This window comes from Aythya ferina (genome assembly GCF_964211825.1).
Source record: "Aythya ferina genome assembly, chromosome: 17".
NCBI lineage: Eukaryota > Metazoa > Chordata > Aves > Anseriformes > Anatidae > Aythya > Aythya ferina.
The window spans coordinates 7,606,270-7,622,799 of record NC_140316.1 but is presented as its reverse complement, the minus strand read 5'-3'; the positions used below and the strand labels follow the sequence as shown (position 1 = coordinate 7,622,799).

Below are 16,530 nucleotides of genomic sequence, written 5' to 3'. Positions count from 1 at the left end.
CAGTTCCTGAGACAAAAGTTGTACTTCTGTTTTATGAGAGTGCTACTCAATTAAGAAGTTGCTTGTAGGGAACTATCTGCCCAGCTGTCACGTGGCTAAATCTGGTGACAGCCTGCATTGGTTCTGAGGAGGATTTTTTAATCTGCTAAGGATTTTATTCAAATATAATAGTCTAAAGGGAAATGTGAAATGCATCTCATGCCATTAACTCTCCTGCATTGATGGCCTGAATTATAAAAATGAATAAAGCATTGATAAAATAAAAATAAAATCAAGTTAACTTATTTGTTATCTTGTAGGAGGAGTACAGTCCTTGGACTGTTGCTTTGATAACATTGGCAATGATACCACAGGGCTGGGCATATTTCGTGATCACACAGAGATAATTTAATCACTTGCTGAAGGACTGACTATATCTACTTCAATTCTCTTGAGCTATCTGCATATAAATTTATTTTTATGTCCTCTGATATTTCTTCTCAATAGAGATGCTCAGCAGAAAATTGGTCCAGAAATACCATTCGTTTTATTTTTTTCAAAAACACTTTTTAAAAAATTTTGTTTCTTGATCTGATCCTTTAATGAATAGGAATAGAATGAATGACCTTTCTGGTATCCTTTTAGCAAGGGAACTGTGTTCCTACTGTTAGCTACACCTCACTACTGGAGTTGGAATCTTTTTTTTCCTTGTTAGCAATTCCTCTTTTATGGATTCTACTTTTTTTGCTTCCAATATCGTTGTCATCCTTCTGTGAGTAATTCTTCTAATTAGATCCAAATTTTGCTCATTTAAGGAAGATTGCACAAATAGAAAACAGTCTTGTGCATCAAAAAAGTACTAAATAATGCTCCTGTCTCCTGCTCTGCTGTACTGTATTATTAGGACCATCTTAGGAAAACTTTGCTGAAAGCAAAATATCATATGCAGTTGTCCACTTGCAAGTATGATCTCTTTTCTCACCGTGTTTATAGGATGTGGCTAGGAAACCAGCAAAGGAGGGGGAGAGACTTTGCTAACATAGTATGTGACCATTTACAATGTAAAATTGTTATCTGTTTTTGTCCTTTATCAATTGTACAGGCTAACTGTTGTATAAACTAGCATTTCAGAGGAGCATCCCCAAAAGAAATCTTGTTTTATAACGAACTTTGGAGGAATGTTAGACAGTTCCTCTGTGGGAGGTAGTTTGCATACTAATGCATTGTTCTCTTTGTGGTTTGTTTGTTTCACTCTTTGCTTTATCATTTGCCATCATCAGGAGGAAGACTTACATGGGAGCTGGAATTCTGACATTGTGATCAGAGGGTGGCAGCTATTTCAAGCCTTTGTGATACAGTTTTTCACAAGCAACCCACAAGCAGAACATTTGTTGCCAGTATGGTACTAGACAGAAACAATATTGGTCATGAAAAACACAATAAGTTTTTGGAGGAAGTGACATATGTAACTGTTTGCATAGAGGCAACCTAAGACTTCTATAAATATATAAATTAATTCCATTCAGGCTCCATCAGTGATCTGGTATGTGATTTTGAACAATTTACTACATGGTTTTTGCTTTCATCCTTTGTCTGTTTTGTCTATTCAGGTATGAATGGAGATATTCATGATATGCTAACGTTGTCAGACTTGGTCAGAGGAGAGTAATCACTGTAGACTTGGATACCTATGTTATGCTACTTAGACACATTGTTATTCTTGCTTCAGTTAAAACCCCTCTTAAATGAGTTGACCTGGCTCACAACAGAGTAGAGAAATTTCCACAGTATATCAATGATTTTGTCATTTTGTCCAGTACTGGAGCCCTGTAGTTGACCAGATACTTCAGTATGATGAACACACCCACTGAAGCATGTTGCTAGTCTGGGTGAGAGAAGAAGAAATCATTGCCTCCTGATGCAAAGGTTGTGCTTCACATCAGGAGGTACACTCATGCTTATCTTCCAAAAGCTTTAATACAAGGCTAGGTTCAGCCTTTTTCAAGTCTGGAAACTTGGCTGACCTTTCAGAGACCATTTATATGCATTCAATTCATGAAGTGATTCATTTAGTACACCAGTAATCTGCTGAGTATAACGCTTCTAGGATTCTCTTTGGACTGCAGATATGAGGATGTGGAGACCAGATGTTAAGAGCCTTGGCAAAGCTGCCAGCCCTTTTTAGTACTCCTGTAGAGAATGTTTAGTTTGTGTTTGTGGCCTTCAGAAAGAAAACAGAATTAAGTCAATGGTTCCACTCTATGTAATGAATGGAGTTGCATGATTGCCATTTTTTAGACATTTAATCTCTACTACTGTTTCACGCCTTGGAGTCTCGATATAACCACACTAGGATCTATGGACAGGAAGCTGTAATGTTTCCTAGCCTCTCTGAGCTCTTTTTTTTGCAGAGGTCTGGATGAGAATACAGGATATGTTACTGTAGATAAGCTCCTGTCTAATATTTTATTTCCTTTACCTCTGTAGATTGAAGCAGAAATGAAATTCCTGAAAATCAAACTTATTAGTTGCAAGGACACACAAGAATCTGGCAATCTTTGTAAAGAAGAGCCATCTACAGCCTATCTAAGGCAAACTGTTTCCTGATAATTAAGGTTAGTAAATAAGTCCTTTTTTTTTTTTTTTTTCCTCCTCTGAAATACACAGTAGGGAAGGTTGCAGCTAATGAGAGTTCTGGATGCTCAGCAGCTTCCAGGGTTAATTTTTTTCTCTGTTGGCTTTATAGCTAACATTTCACAGACCTGCAGGACAAACTGAAGAAGGTGTTTTGGGAGGGAAGCCTAAACTGTCAGAGTACAGGATTGTTTTATGAGTACCGAAGATCAAACAATAGTAATATTTTAAGTTTGTTCTTAATGGAAATATTACAGCTTCTAAGACTTTGATGCCCTTTATTAGCCACAATTACAGAAGGGTAGTTCACCTGAGAAAAATTTGTTGCCAACAGATTGCCAGACCTCAATTTCAACTCCTGAGGAAATAAGCACTTCAAGATCAATCAAACCCGCTGTGTTTTCTATGTACTGTACTGCTTGTTCTGCTCAGTGTGACTCCAAGTAACACACCACACACTTTAATCCCAAAAGGCAGCTGTGAATGAACACTGATTCTCTAGCAGAGAGCAGGACTTTTGAATGTCCTCAGAAACATGCCTGGCACTTGTGGCTATGGTTCTAAATATCCTTAATTTTTCAGATTTCTTCTACCTCAAACAGGCATTGTTTAGGAAAGCTTCCCTATTATGGACTGTGAAGATCTGTATATAAACAGTGTGTCCCATATCTTGTGACCAGTTATTTTGCTTAGCTTTATTTTGAAGTCAGAGGAACAAATAAAGGGAGAGCAGACCAAAGCAGCAATGAACTTTGAACTTATTTGAATGTGAAGCTGATTAGCTACAATTCAGAGAGCACAAAACCCCAGTCTGAACACCCTGAAATTCAGCACAGGAAGCTCCTGGATCTGAGTCTCGTGGTTCACATGCATCTTTACCTGCATCCATGTGAGAGATAAAAGCAGCTTCAAGTTGTCTCCTTCCCAGAAACATAGGGCTGCTTCTCCATTGTGTAATCCTGCTGAGCTGAGAGATGACACAGGGTGTCCCAGCTCCTGGACCCCTGGGTTTTCCCCAAGTGCCAAGTCACTCCTCCTCACAGATAATTGTTTACCATCATCATCTGAAAGAACTATGTCTTCCATGACTAGATTTACAGGTACAACCACTTCAAAAAAAAAAAAAAAAAAAAAAAAAAGTATTCACAGTGAGGTAAATATGCGGGTTTATTGCAGCCAAGCCACTCCTTTCAGTGCTCATTCCTTCTTAGACATCTGCTCGTCGATGTTAAAACCCTGAGCACCTTTGGCAAGGGGAGTGAACTCTGAAATCTGCAGCACCTGTAGCAGGGGAGCAATATTTGAGAAGGAAGCGTTGTCCAGGGAAAAGCAGCAGTTCAACTTGTGTCCCATGTGAGACAAGTGAATCTGAAGTTATATATTATATAAGACGTAGGGGGATGACAGCAGTTTATCATTAACCTGAACTCTGCAAGAAGCATATAAGGAGAGAAAGAAGAAGAAAGCCAGAGAAGCAGCCAGGATGGAAACCATCATAAAGATCAACAATGCTGCGGACATCTCTGTTATTGTCATCTATTTTTTGGTAGTCCTGGCAGTGGGACTATGGGTAGGTTGGGCTTTTTTTTTCTTTTTTTGTGCTTGATGAGCAGGTAGTTTATAGAGTCCTAGGAAAATGTCTCAGTGAATGGCAAATGTGTAATTGTATAAAGATCTTGGTGCTTAATTGAGATAGTTAATATGGAGATGGTGGGGCAAATGTGGGTATTTACTGGAGAGGGAAGGATGACCTGGAGAAGCATCTGTTTAACTGGATGAACAGAACTAGCGGAGAAGCAGGGTTTATATGGGGAAGGAGCTGAGAGATTGGATCAGTAAAGACCAGGCCAACTAGGGTTGCTGTTAGAAAGCAGGCTAGCAGGGAGTCAGGGTGTAGCACTGCGGAACGCAGGAGACTGCAGTGGGAATTGGCGGTGTGAGGTGATGCTGTAGGAAACATCAAGAAGTGACAGTTGTGGGGAGAATAGTGGAGGTGGAGTCACTGTGTGAGGAGGGCAATATGTGTTGATGTCTGTGGTGTGAAACTGCTGCTATGACTGTGTGACAGGTTGAGGACCACAGACTGCTCTCAGCAGAGCAGTATTACTTTCGTGCTATTTTTTTTTTGCCAGCAGGACCTTGACTACAGGGAGCAGTGCCATGGAAACTATGAGGAAGGGAGAGTTTCATGGGTGGCAAGAAACAGCGATCACTTTTTGTTTGTGATCTAAGCAGAGCTGTGCCTCCTGCTCCCTCCCAGGCAATGCAGAATACCTGAGGGCTGCAAGGGAAAACTCGGTGCCTAATCCTAAAACAAAGCACAATGCTTTCACAATGAATGGAGAAAGGCAGATGCTATCCTATTGGTATAGCCCTAGTGCTGAGGTGTCTGGGAATAATAGGCCAGTACCATGAGTTACAAAGCTGTAAACCGTGGAATGTCACTGAATTTCAAAGCTGCTATTCTGAGGCATACTCTTTTTCCTTGGGGCAAGCACTCCTGGTAAATTGAGCGCCTGACCATTAACAAGCTGAGAGGAGGCACTGTCCCTCTGTAAACCTGTGCTTGCCAGGAGCATCCCAGGGGTCCATTGCACAGAACAGAAAAGTCAGCTGCCAAAAAAAACAAAAAACAATGTTCTTTCCTAGCAGTCTGGCAATGTTTTGAAGAGCACCAGAATTTTGGAGTGTACACAAAATGGGCACAACCCAGTCTTTATCTTTTTGTTGTGGTAGTAGATGTCAAAAACATTGGATAAAATGTGAATCCTCAGCGTAGCCGAACACCTTGCTGTCTCATGGAAGGGAACTGTCTGTGGGGTCTTTTCCATGAAAGTCTATTGGTGTAGTTGAACTTTCTATTAAAGGTCTGTGACAGAAAAGGGCTGATCTGTATCAGGTCAGATAATTGTGTTCTGAGTAATGCCTGGAACCATTTCTTTCCAGCAACAATGCTTTCTTTATTGGACAAATGCTCCTGTGTGTAGTGAAATGGAAATCTATTGTAGACTTCCTTTCTTCTGCATCAGAATAAAAGATATGGCTAATTTTCTTCGAGTCTTCTTTCTTTATTTGCCTGTTCGAAGTCCATCAGAGGATACAATGGGAATCCAATATTTGGATCAGGCTCATGAAGAAAAATGGAAGAAGCTTTCCTCTAAAGCCCATCCTTAGACAAATATAAAATCAGTCTGTGAAAAGGAAATTTTAGCTGACTTCTATGTTTGATCTTCAGAGAGAAGTGAGTGCACTGTTAATACCACAACAAGAAAATAGATTTTTGTAGCTATCTGCTAGGGTTGGATAATACTATATAGAAAAACTGCATAGAATAGAAAATTCCATGAACTTGCAACTTAAAAATCAGTCTTCTTTGGTGGATCAAAGGGATCATTGCTTTCATGAAGTGTTCACACAAATTTGAATTTGCACACTAAACTTTTAGTTGTGATCAATTGTATCATTACATTTAATTTTATTTTGAGGTTTTGGTTGCAGTGTAACAAAAAGTGAAGCAATGAAACTTCAAGGGTTAATATAGACCTAGATACGAAATCATTGTTCAGTTGTATTGTTTTCTTCATTGTAAACTTGTTCTATCTAACCACTTTGTTTATTTCTTCCACTTTACCTTCCCCATGTATTTTACCTCTCTGTCGTAGCAGTTTGTTATTAGTCTGTATATAGCTTGCCTAATATATTTAAAAGATGATTAAATCGTTTTTTCTTTCTCTTTTTTTCCAGGCTATGTTCTCAACAAACCGAGGGACAGTAGGTGGATTCTTCCTGGCTGGACGGAACATGGTTTGGTGGCCGGTGAGTTCAAACACTGTGTGTATATGAAAGATGCTTGTGTATGTGCATCCACCTCATGTGAGTATGTCTAGCCTTTAAATATATAATAGAAATAGAAATACAGAGTATTTCTACATTAGTTTGGAGACTGTGATGGCTATGTCATGTAGGTGCACCCTGCTCAATTTCAAACTCTTTTTCTAGCCACAGTGATACAGTGATAACTGCACAACAAAACCCACGTGACAGGCAGGGTAAACTGTTGGGGAAATTGTATTGAGCTCTGAGTTGTCTTGGTTGTGTTGCCAGCTTGCTTGAACATAGATACATTGGTGATGTCAGTGTAGATAAATCCTATGCTTTGTCTTTCAGCCCACTTAAATAATAATAAAAATATTTTGAATTTAGTACTTTCACTGCACTGTAATAAACTGACTCATATTGAGGTTATCACTGAGAAAAGTTACTCATTTTTTTCCCCAATATTGCTTTAGTGTTTGCAATTTTGGTAACAAGTTCTGGTCAGTACAAAAAGAAAATCCTGGGAAAATTGTGATAAAATATTGGTAAAATGTAGTTTAAAATTTATTTAAAAATTATGTGTGACTGACATTGTATTTGGAGCTGTCTTTTTGAGCTTGGTCTCAAAAAGTATCTTTGCATATTATTAAGATTTTTGATTTAAGATTCACCCACATGGATTCAGTTACAGGATCCAGGGGGAGATAGAGTAAATGTTTGTTCTATAAAAATTTAAGGAATTTTATTGAAGTAGATTGCACAAATAACTAGACCTATTTCAGTCACCTTCACTTCAAGTTCCAATCTGCTTTTAGAAGGACTTGGGGCTGCCATTTTAATGACATAAAAAGATTAAAGTGTGGTGCTAGTAAAAGGTGTCTTCATTTGGTAGAGTAGATCTAAGAAAATTCAGGTTCTGTTGGAAGCTTGAGGAAAGAGTAAAGCTTCCTTTCTCTCCTTTCCAAGCTATTATAAGATAAATCACATAAATTTAGCAAGAAAAATAAACTTGCTTAACAGTCAGTTTAACCAGTGGGCTGGTTTTAACCTTGTGCAATTCTGTCTGCCTGTCAAGGGTGAATATGAATACTTTTTTGTGCAGACATAAAAGAAAATGGAAGAGACAAGGCAGGAAAAACTCACCAAGAGAACTTTCTATCTTGCTGCAGAGGCATAGAAAACTCCTAATGATTCCTCTAAGACCCAAGGAAGGTTAACAAACACAGAGTGCTCTGGCAACACAAAAACAACATATTCAGCTCCCTTCCTCCAGTAGGAAGACAAAAGGGATGACCCTGCGGTGCAGCAGTTGCTGCTAGGATCATCTCTCTCTCCTGCCCAAACTATGCAAGCTCAGCACAGATGCAGTGCTAGTCATCAGTGCAGTCTTAAGACCACCCCTTCAATCCTTCCTTCTGGAATGCCAGGAGTGTCTTTCTGCACCATAAAAACAAACCCTTCTTGCTTTTCTTCCTGATATCACTCAAAATAAACAAATGACCAACACTCAAACTGCAAGCTAAATACTATGTCAGCAGCACCACCTTGGAGAGTTTGCCTCAGATGAGAAGAGATTCCAAAATACCTATGCAAACTGGGGTAGAGTGACTAGGAAACCAATGAAAGTATAGAAAGTTCAGTCAAAGATATGATCTTAATTCTGTGACAGCTAGCACTGTACTTATTTTTTTTTTGCTGGTTTGTTTTTGTTTTGTTTTTTTTTAAACTTTATTTTACTTTATTTTCGTGTCACATCAGGGCTAACCTGATTTGGTTGAGGGGTAGAGGAAGTTTTGTAAATGATCTCTTATTTATCAAATTTCTTCCCTGTAATTTCAGCATAACAACTCTTGCCATGCAATCGATTGCCTTCTGAAACAGAAAGGAAAAAATCCCTCCACTAACTTGTTAAAATTTAATTCCATTTTACTAATTGTATTTTTCTATGTTTATACTGTGGTCTATGTGCTACAAGGCAGCCATAAGTAGCTTTTCTGATTCCACAGGGAAAGAGACTCATTAGCAGTGTATTAGGATCTCTTACTGGCAAGCCTGGGAAAGGGAATCTGTTCACCTAAATGATCTAATTGCTGTGGTTTAGGGTAGAGAGGTCTGGCACTCAAGGGCTGGAGGTTACTCCCACTTTTGTTATCGATTTTGCATGTGATTGTCAGTCGCTTTGCCTGATTGTGATTCCATTTCTCAATATATAAAGTAGGAGCAATACAGTTATCATGGGCCAAATCTGTCCAACTTTGTCTCTGTTCACTCCAGCAGAGTCTGTAAAGGTTGCTTGGTATTTCACAGAACAAAGCCCTTAGCTTGTCTTTTCTGGCTGTTCTGCTGAGGGCATGGGTCACTTCTGTGTTATTCCACTGAAATCACTGTCCTTGATGCAGTGGATGAGTCAACTCAGTAGCTCCAGTAGTTAATTAGGGATCAAGATATATAATTATGTTCTTGCTGATTGCCAGAAATTTAAATCCATCACGAGTTAATTGCATGGTAGGAAATGCTGTGCCCTTTACACAGTGTTTTTAGAGAAAATGAGGGAAGAATTTTCAAGAAACTGGTTTTGGTCTCTTGTGCTCTGAGGGAAATGTCTTTAGGAAAGGCATGTATGGCTCTTTAAATACTCATAACCAACTGTAGTTTTTCCAAAGAGTCATAGAGTACATCAAAATAAGTGCCTGCTTTGTAACACTGGGCATTGCAAACTGAATTTTTAACTTCTTTTGTTAAAATACTTTCTAGCATTGTAAGAAATGAGGTGCCTATTACTGGAAAACAGTCAGCTTCAGTAGTAGCCAGTTCCTAAGGATTAACAGGACTTCAAGCACAATAATAATTAAAAAGCAGCAACAACAAAACAAACAAAAAACCCCACTACCATTAACAACAAAAAAAACTTTTGATTTTGAAGCTTTTTTGCTTTTGAATATTGTTTTTCAGGTTTTGCAGACAAAGTTGTCTGCACACTTATGAGTTACCTGATATGCCTCAGTTCCAGAGGCATAAAAGCTAATAAGGCAGAGTGTAGTACCTGGTGGGCATCCAAAGTTCAACTGTGGTTGGAAAGATTTACTGAATAGTAAGTGGGAAGTGTTTTATACTTGAGAGCATAATGCACTTAAAAAATAAATATCTCTCAGTTTATTTAATGTTATTGATGCATTGATCTTTGTGAGCAAGGTAAGAATTAAAGGGAAACATACAGGGTTTTGTTTCAGCTCTGTGTGGGTTATTTTCATCAGAACTGATCACTGGCACAATTTTTCTGATCTCTGCAGCCAGTTAAATTTTACTTATTCTCAGAATTCTCCCCATTTGCTGAACCTGACACTGTTATGAGGAGCCAGTAAAGACAACCCTGGTATGAATAAGAAGTGTACTTCATTCCCTTAGATGAAGTGGAATAAGAAATTAATTATTTTGTCAAGTTCCATACAAAAATAGTGTAAAAGCAATTGTTGTCAGAGTAAAAAGAATTATAAAAAAATAAAAATAAAAAAATCAGAGCAAACCTCCAGTAGAAAAGGAGAAGTTAAATGAAAAAGATTACTATAGAACCTGTCAGAATTTTCCAGCCAGCCTGGAGAACACCTCCAGGTTTAGTTCAGCAGTAAAGCAATACATTAAACTTGCGGAGTAAGAGAGCAGAATAAATGTTTCTTTCTTTGGGTCTCAGGGCCTTGAAGGAACAAAGGAATGAGAAATTTGTCCAAGAAAGAGGGGTTTGAGGAGCATCTTTTGCAGGTGACACAGGGGAGAGGTTATACCATGCAACAAGGCTTGTGGAGCCTTTCTGCTGTTCTCAGTTGAGGGGCTAAACGTGGGTCCTCTCTTTGCCACAGGAAAGGTGTGCTCAGGGTTGGGGAAATAAGTTTGATACTGAGCTAACACTTTCAGAAAGGAAAGAGGACATTAGGGACGTAGGATATCTATTAGCAGGTCCTGGGAGGCAGGAAAGGCATAAGCTGCAAAGTCTGCACACTATCACTGCAGTGGTCACTGATTTGCAAAGTGTGTTGCATACGGTTTGGAACAGCAAGAGCCAGGATGTCAGTGCATCCTAAAGTTAATGAAAAGAGCAAGGTGAATCGGTTAATGAATAACATGGAAAAAACATAGTGATCATCACTTGCCTGCAGTGTGATGGTACTTTTCCTGAACAGAGTACTTGTGTTAAAACCTGACCTCTTAAAAGATTTTAAAAGAGTTAATGTTCCACTTTCCAGGTTAGTTCAGTTTTTTGCCCTCTCTTTCCCTCTTAACAGGTTTTGTTCCTTTCAATAAACTTTCCTCTTTACTTTTCCTCTTATATCTGCTTTTAAAATCAGTTCACTAATGCATTCACTGGGAATGGTTAACAATTCCTGAATATTTTTCCCTCTTTCCTACCCCAACTTCAGCCCATCCTCTGACTTACAGTCATGCATATGGAAGAAATCAAATATGGAGACCTGCTCTTTCAGTGGTGCTCCCCAGGGAAAAGAGGCAAGCCAGAGACAAACACCCATCCTGTTACACCTCTACGTGCTCTGTTGTCACTCCAGCAAAGGCAAAAATACCATCTTATCAACTTGATTCATCTCTGTTACTCAGATCACAGAGAAGAAATTTTAGCCACATAACTTCTGGGAATTTAGACACCTTTAATGCTGCCCTGTGGTGAGGGAGCAGTGTAAATGTTTACTTGGAGTCTTTTGAGAAAGAGCATTCTTTATGTCATGTGTAGGTGTACTGCAGCACGTACCAATTGCAAATCAAACAATTCTGATGATCAGCCTCCTCAGTATAGAAATGTTTCACCAGGAAGTTCTTTGCACACTACACATCTGCCCACCACACATCTGCCTTCTTCCTTCCTCCTTAAAGTACTGCCATGGCAGGTGGGAAATTTCTCTTCCCCTCTGGCATCAGCAGCTGCCAGGGCATAAGCATATTTGGTAAGCACTCCTCTTGCTTTAACCATGCTGTAGTTTTCAGAATAATATACATTTCCCCAGTATGAAGTAAAGGTGATACGTGCATTCACATTGTTTTGTCCTCGCACTGGCCCTAAACATGGTGGCAATTTTGCATTGCTTTGGGTACATTTCACATTTTTCTTAAAATACAGCTGTTCCCTAGATGAAGTTGGGAACACAGAATTACCAGCAAATGTTACAGTAGGTCCTGTGTTTTCAGGTGCTGAGCCAAAGCCTACTATAGCTGTCAGTTCTTCAAGTTCTTCATTAACTGCTTTTGTTTCTTGGATCTGCTTGCAGCACATTTTAGGCTTCTGAAACAGGAAAGGGAACACATTAAATAAAATCAGGGATTAATGTAGTTAATCTTTACTGGTGATTGCATTTCTGGTAACCTAGATTTAAGTTTAATTATTCATCTCCAGGAAAAGCACTGGACAACAGTACTAATGCTACTATTACTGGTATTTGTTTCTTCATGATCATTGATGAGAAAATACTGCTGCTGTCACAAAGAGGTTAAAAGCAAAAGGTTTTTCTATTACCAAGGATCTCTGTCTTATTTGCTAATGCTTGTTGCAAGACTTGTGATTCCTGTAGAAACATCTTTCATGTGACAAACTGGTTACATTTCTGCAGGGCACAACTGACTTAAAAAAAAAAAAAAGTCCAGAACTGAGTGGACTAGAGACAGAAGCTCCCTGTCACAGCAGAAGAACAGTTTGTCTGCACTAAGACCAGAAGACATCAGGAGACCAAACAAAGGAAAGGAGCAAAAAGTTAGCTTGGAAAAGAAAGCAGTAGATGGATGAATTTTACTTGTTGCATATAAAAAATGGGGGAGGAAAATCTATTTTGTGATTAGAGATCAGGACTGTGAGATAGAGAGTGTGGATGCTATTCCTGGCTGTGGCATAGTTCTATAGAACAATACTGATCTTCAGAGATGGATTTCAATGATGAAATCCCTTGTATCCTCCTGAATCTCAGGCAATCGTCCCTGTGCTCTCAGAAAGATTGACTTAATTTTTACTGCTGCACAAAGAGCTCACTGCAGACCTGGAAATTTGTAACTTTTCACATATGTTTTAGGACCCTAAGAATCTCTCAGTGAGCTGCAGACAAGCGATATTTCTCTCTTTTGTAAGGTAACTCCAAGCATGTTCCAAGTGCTGCCTGTATTTGGGAACCGCATAAGGAGAGTGTGCAGGTGCAGGTCCTGCATTCATGGTTCTAAAAACATTCTAAAGCATTTTGGGGTTTTTCAGCTTGGGGGATCAACCTTAAAAGAGAGCATTATTAGAAGCTGATCAGCAGAGCTTCTTTCACCTGCTTTCTATATGCTTTTTCTTTTAATCCTGTTTCATTTTTTCTTTGTAGTTTTCATAGGACACAGAGAACAAATAGAAGTGAATTAAAAAATGTTCACTCACATCTTCTCTTCTTAGAACTACTTCAGCTCACATCTTCTGCCTACAATATCCAGTCCAACTTCCTTTTCCCCTCAAGTTCTTATCCTGCATCCTTCAGTTTCTGGCCTTGAAAATTATCATTTGGTATTTATACTGCCTTTAATGTTTTCATTTCAAATGAAGGAAACTTTATACCTTTTCTCTTCATCTTTTACTGTAGTCTGAGCTATTTGATGAAAAGTTAGATCTTTCAGGCTAACCTGTGTTTTCTGAATGGCTCTGAGTGTCTTAATTTAGCATAAACCTTTGCTAATTTTGGTCTTTCTCCAAAGAAAGTGTTTCTCCAAAGAAAGTGTTCTTCTTGTGTTTTCCCCAGTGTTCTCTCTGCTGGATCAGTGGAAGATCTGGGAGTCTTAGAGAAACAGCATTCATTAAATATAGCTCCTAATTTGCTGGATTTTGTATCTTCCAGAAACACTTTTCTCAGCAGATATTTCTGCCGTGCATCTTGAAGAATTTAATTAAGTTAATCCAATATCTTCGGACTAAGCTTGAATCAACTACAAAGTCTGCACAACTCTTACTGATTACACATTTAGTCTCATAGTTTGCAGAACTTTAATACGAAGTACTGGGAGTGCTGGTTTGGCAAGTGGGCATGCACTTATTGTTTCCTCCTTGAGCAAGTCAGACCACAGTCCTCTTGTCTAATTGTTTGGGTATCAACAAATGTCAGTCAAGTTTTGCAAATATTTGAAAATCTGTATTGGTGCCATAACCTGTTTGCCTCATCTGGAAGATCATCTCCTTTGCAGCATTGTATTATTCTTGTTTTAGATACAATGGCTGGAGTCTCAGATTTTGGGGGATGGTGGACAGGGGGGAATAAGATGGACTCTTGAAAGTAGTCAAGGCAGTTGTTTGTCAGTTGTTCTTATCACGATCTAATGACAGATAGGCCTGAGTTGAAAATGCCAAATGAATGTGATTTTTTTCAAAACAGGAATGAAGAACCAAATCTTGTTCTTTCTTTTTCCAGATTGGTGCCTCTCTGTTTGCCAGTAACATTGGCAGTGGACATTTTGTGGGCATAGCAGGAACAGCAGCAGCTGGAGGAATTGCCATCGGAGGATATGAATGGAATGTAAGTGGCATGCATTTGAGTGAACATCTGTGATACCGGGATTATCTGCAGAGGTTAATCAAGATAACATTGACTAATAATTTTAGGCTGCCAAAGTTTGTGCTTGGCAACACTTGTTTCTGTACAGACCCTACAAATGCCAATGTTATCTACTATCTTGGTGCAGTTGACTTACTTGGTCCTTGTCCAAGCGACTGAGAAAAGATGACTCTTTTCTATTGAATGAGGCTTTTCAGAGAGCGTTTTAACCAAATAAATCAGTGGATTCTCTTCTCTTACATGTCTTTTGATTACTTTTTATTTATAAAGACTGATCTCTGACTGTAGAATGTCTGGAAGAAATAAGCAGATTTATAATCCACAGTATTTTTTACAGCAGTTTGCTGTATAGAAATTGTTGAGGAGGCTTTGATTTTTTCACAAGTTGTAGGAAATTTGGGATATCCTCCACAGACTCCATTCCAAAAATAATTTCCTTTTTTATTTCTCCTTCTTCTGATTGTATATTCCACTTATGGTTGCAGTATGGAGTACAGATATTCAAGCTGACTTTAAATTATTTACTTGGTGTACTTGGTGTACCTGCAGCAGTGTTAACTGCAATAGCACAAAGGTTCAGATGAGCTAATTCAGTCCATTTCCCTGAATTCTCAGGCTCTGTGGGTCTGGATAACAGTGGCCTTATGCTGCTTGATTCACCTTTATCGAAGGGATTATTACATGACACAAAGAACTCAATGAGCATTACATAGGTTTGTACTTTCCTTGCATTTAATTCTGTGCAGTGAAAGAAACGTGAGGGACTTATTTTTTTCATTAACAAGTAGATGGTCGCTGCAAATATTCAAGTACTTATGCCATAAATATTTAAGGAGAAAGATAAAGGCTAAAATGAGTTCTGTGAGACGTGCACAGTTCATCTGTGATCTTTCTGTATTTGCTTACACTAGGGCTGTAACAAACCCGATTCCCCTTTTCTTTGCACAAAAACTAAGCAAAACAAAACAGAACAAACATTGCTTGAAATTTCATGGCATTCAAAGCTCTAGGACCCATATCCTTCTTCAAACATACCCATCTCTAACACTTCATCTCCTGGGAGATTCTCCATGGACTAATATCAGTATATAGTGTACAATTGTTGTTTAGGAAGAAGCAATGATGCATGAGTGTATTTGGGGTGATATGTTACATAGTTTTTAAAATATTTATGACAGACAGAGACTAATGTACAGGTTAATAGACACAATACTGCAATATTGCTCTTGACTATGTAATCCAATTCTCCTCTTGAAAGAAATACTAAATTTGACTGTTGTAGTGCTTGTGTATCGGTAATATTCCACTGAAATTATTCCTAAATTATATTAGGGAGACAGCAGGAGCAGAACCAGTCTTTCATATCTATTGTATGTTTTTGATCTAAGGGCAGAACTTAAAAGATAACATTATTTAAAAACAAACAAACAAACAAACAAACAAAACCACCTAACTCTTGTGTGGACAGAAGAAATGCAGAGTGTGGATCTGCATTTTGTTGCAGGATTTTGAACCGATTTTTTGCTCAAAATATACAAATCTATATTTGTCTGTCTAGTTCTGTACAGTTCTGTGTCAGACAGCATTTGCCAGCCATTTAAGTCAGAAAAATAATTCCAAAGTACAGTTAGATTTATTGTTCACAAAATGCACCTGGTAATACAAAATACAATGTGAAATGGTGATGTGGAAATTCAAAATACTTTACAAAATGCATGTGGTACAGTATGTGGGATTGTTGTAATATACTCTGTCTTGTAAAAAGCACAGACATCTCACAGAAACCCAGTGCAGAAGGCAGTTAATGAAATATCAAAAGAAGTGCTACTCTTCTTAGTACCTAGGTTTGCTGATCACAGCATACCATTGCAGCAGATCTGATTCTAAGTGGGAAAGTATTCTGCATTAGTGGCTCTGGGATGAAGCTAGCAAATATGGTATCAGGTATCAGACTTCACCTTCCTTAATATTTCCCAGAAATTGCAGTCTTATGGACTGGTCACATTTTAACAACTAGGATCCCTGAGCCTGCTCTGAGGAAGGCTAGGGTAGCCTGGTGTTGCTAGTAGAGTAGCACTTCGATATAAGAGGGCAAGCCTATCAACAGAAATCATTTTTTTTTTTTTTTTTTTTTTTTTTTCCCCTACAGAATATATTTTGTGCTTTTGGAAATCTAGCATGAAATTCATGCTCCATAATACCTGGCAAATCTCTTGGCCAGGTTTTCATTCCCAGATTTTCAAATGCAAGACAAAGGACAGAGCAGGGCCCAATCCAGCCCCACAGTAGCCAGGTTTGAGTGGTTTCAATGGTCTCTGGCTGCTCTTGGGTCAGATAAATGGAATTAAGGAGTGCTGTCTAGAGAGAGGAGGCTAATTTGGCTGATCTTGTCTTGACTGCAGGCTCTGATATTTGTGGTTGTTCTAGGATGGCTGTTTGTACCCATCTACGTCAAAGCTGGGGTAAGTAAGTCAAAACAGCATGTTATGCTTTTCTTTGCAGCCCGTTAATCGTCCTCTCTCCTCTTGATTGCGGA

At 38.7% G+C, this 16,530-nt stretch overlaps 1 protein-coding gene across 1 annotated transcript in view; it reads left to right on the top strand.

Annotated features, from left to right (window-relative positions):
- Nucleotides 1-3,813: 3,813 nt before the first annotated feature.
- The window catches only part of SLC5A1 (solute carrier family 5 member 1), a 28,679-nt gene continuing 15,962 nt past the window's right edge, over nucleotides 3,814-16,530 (top strand). Inside the window, exons 1-4 of the mRNA XM_084539072.1 lie at nucleotides 3,814-4,183; nucleotides 6,358-6,429; nucleotides 13,851-13,955; nucleotides 16,397-16,456. Of these exons, the coding sequence (XP_084395198.1) occupies nucleotides 4,097-4,183; nucleotides 6,358-6,429; nucleotides 13,851-13,955; nucleotides 16,397-16,456 (324 nt within the window). The 5' untranslated portion in view covers nucleotides 3,814-4,096. The remainder of the gene's footprint in view (nucleotides 4,184-6,357; nucleotides 6,430-13,850; nucleotides 13,956-16,396; nucleotides 16,457-16,530) is intronic.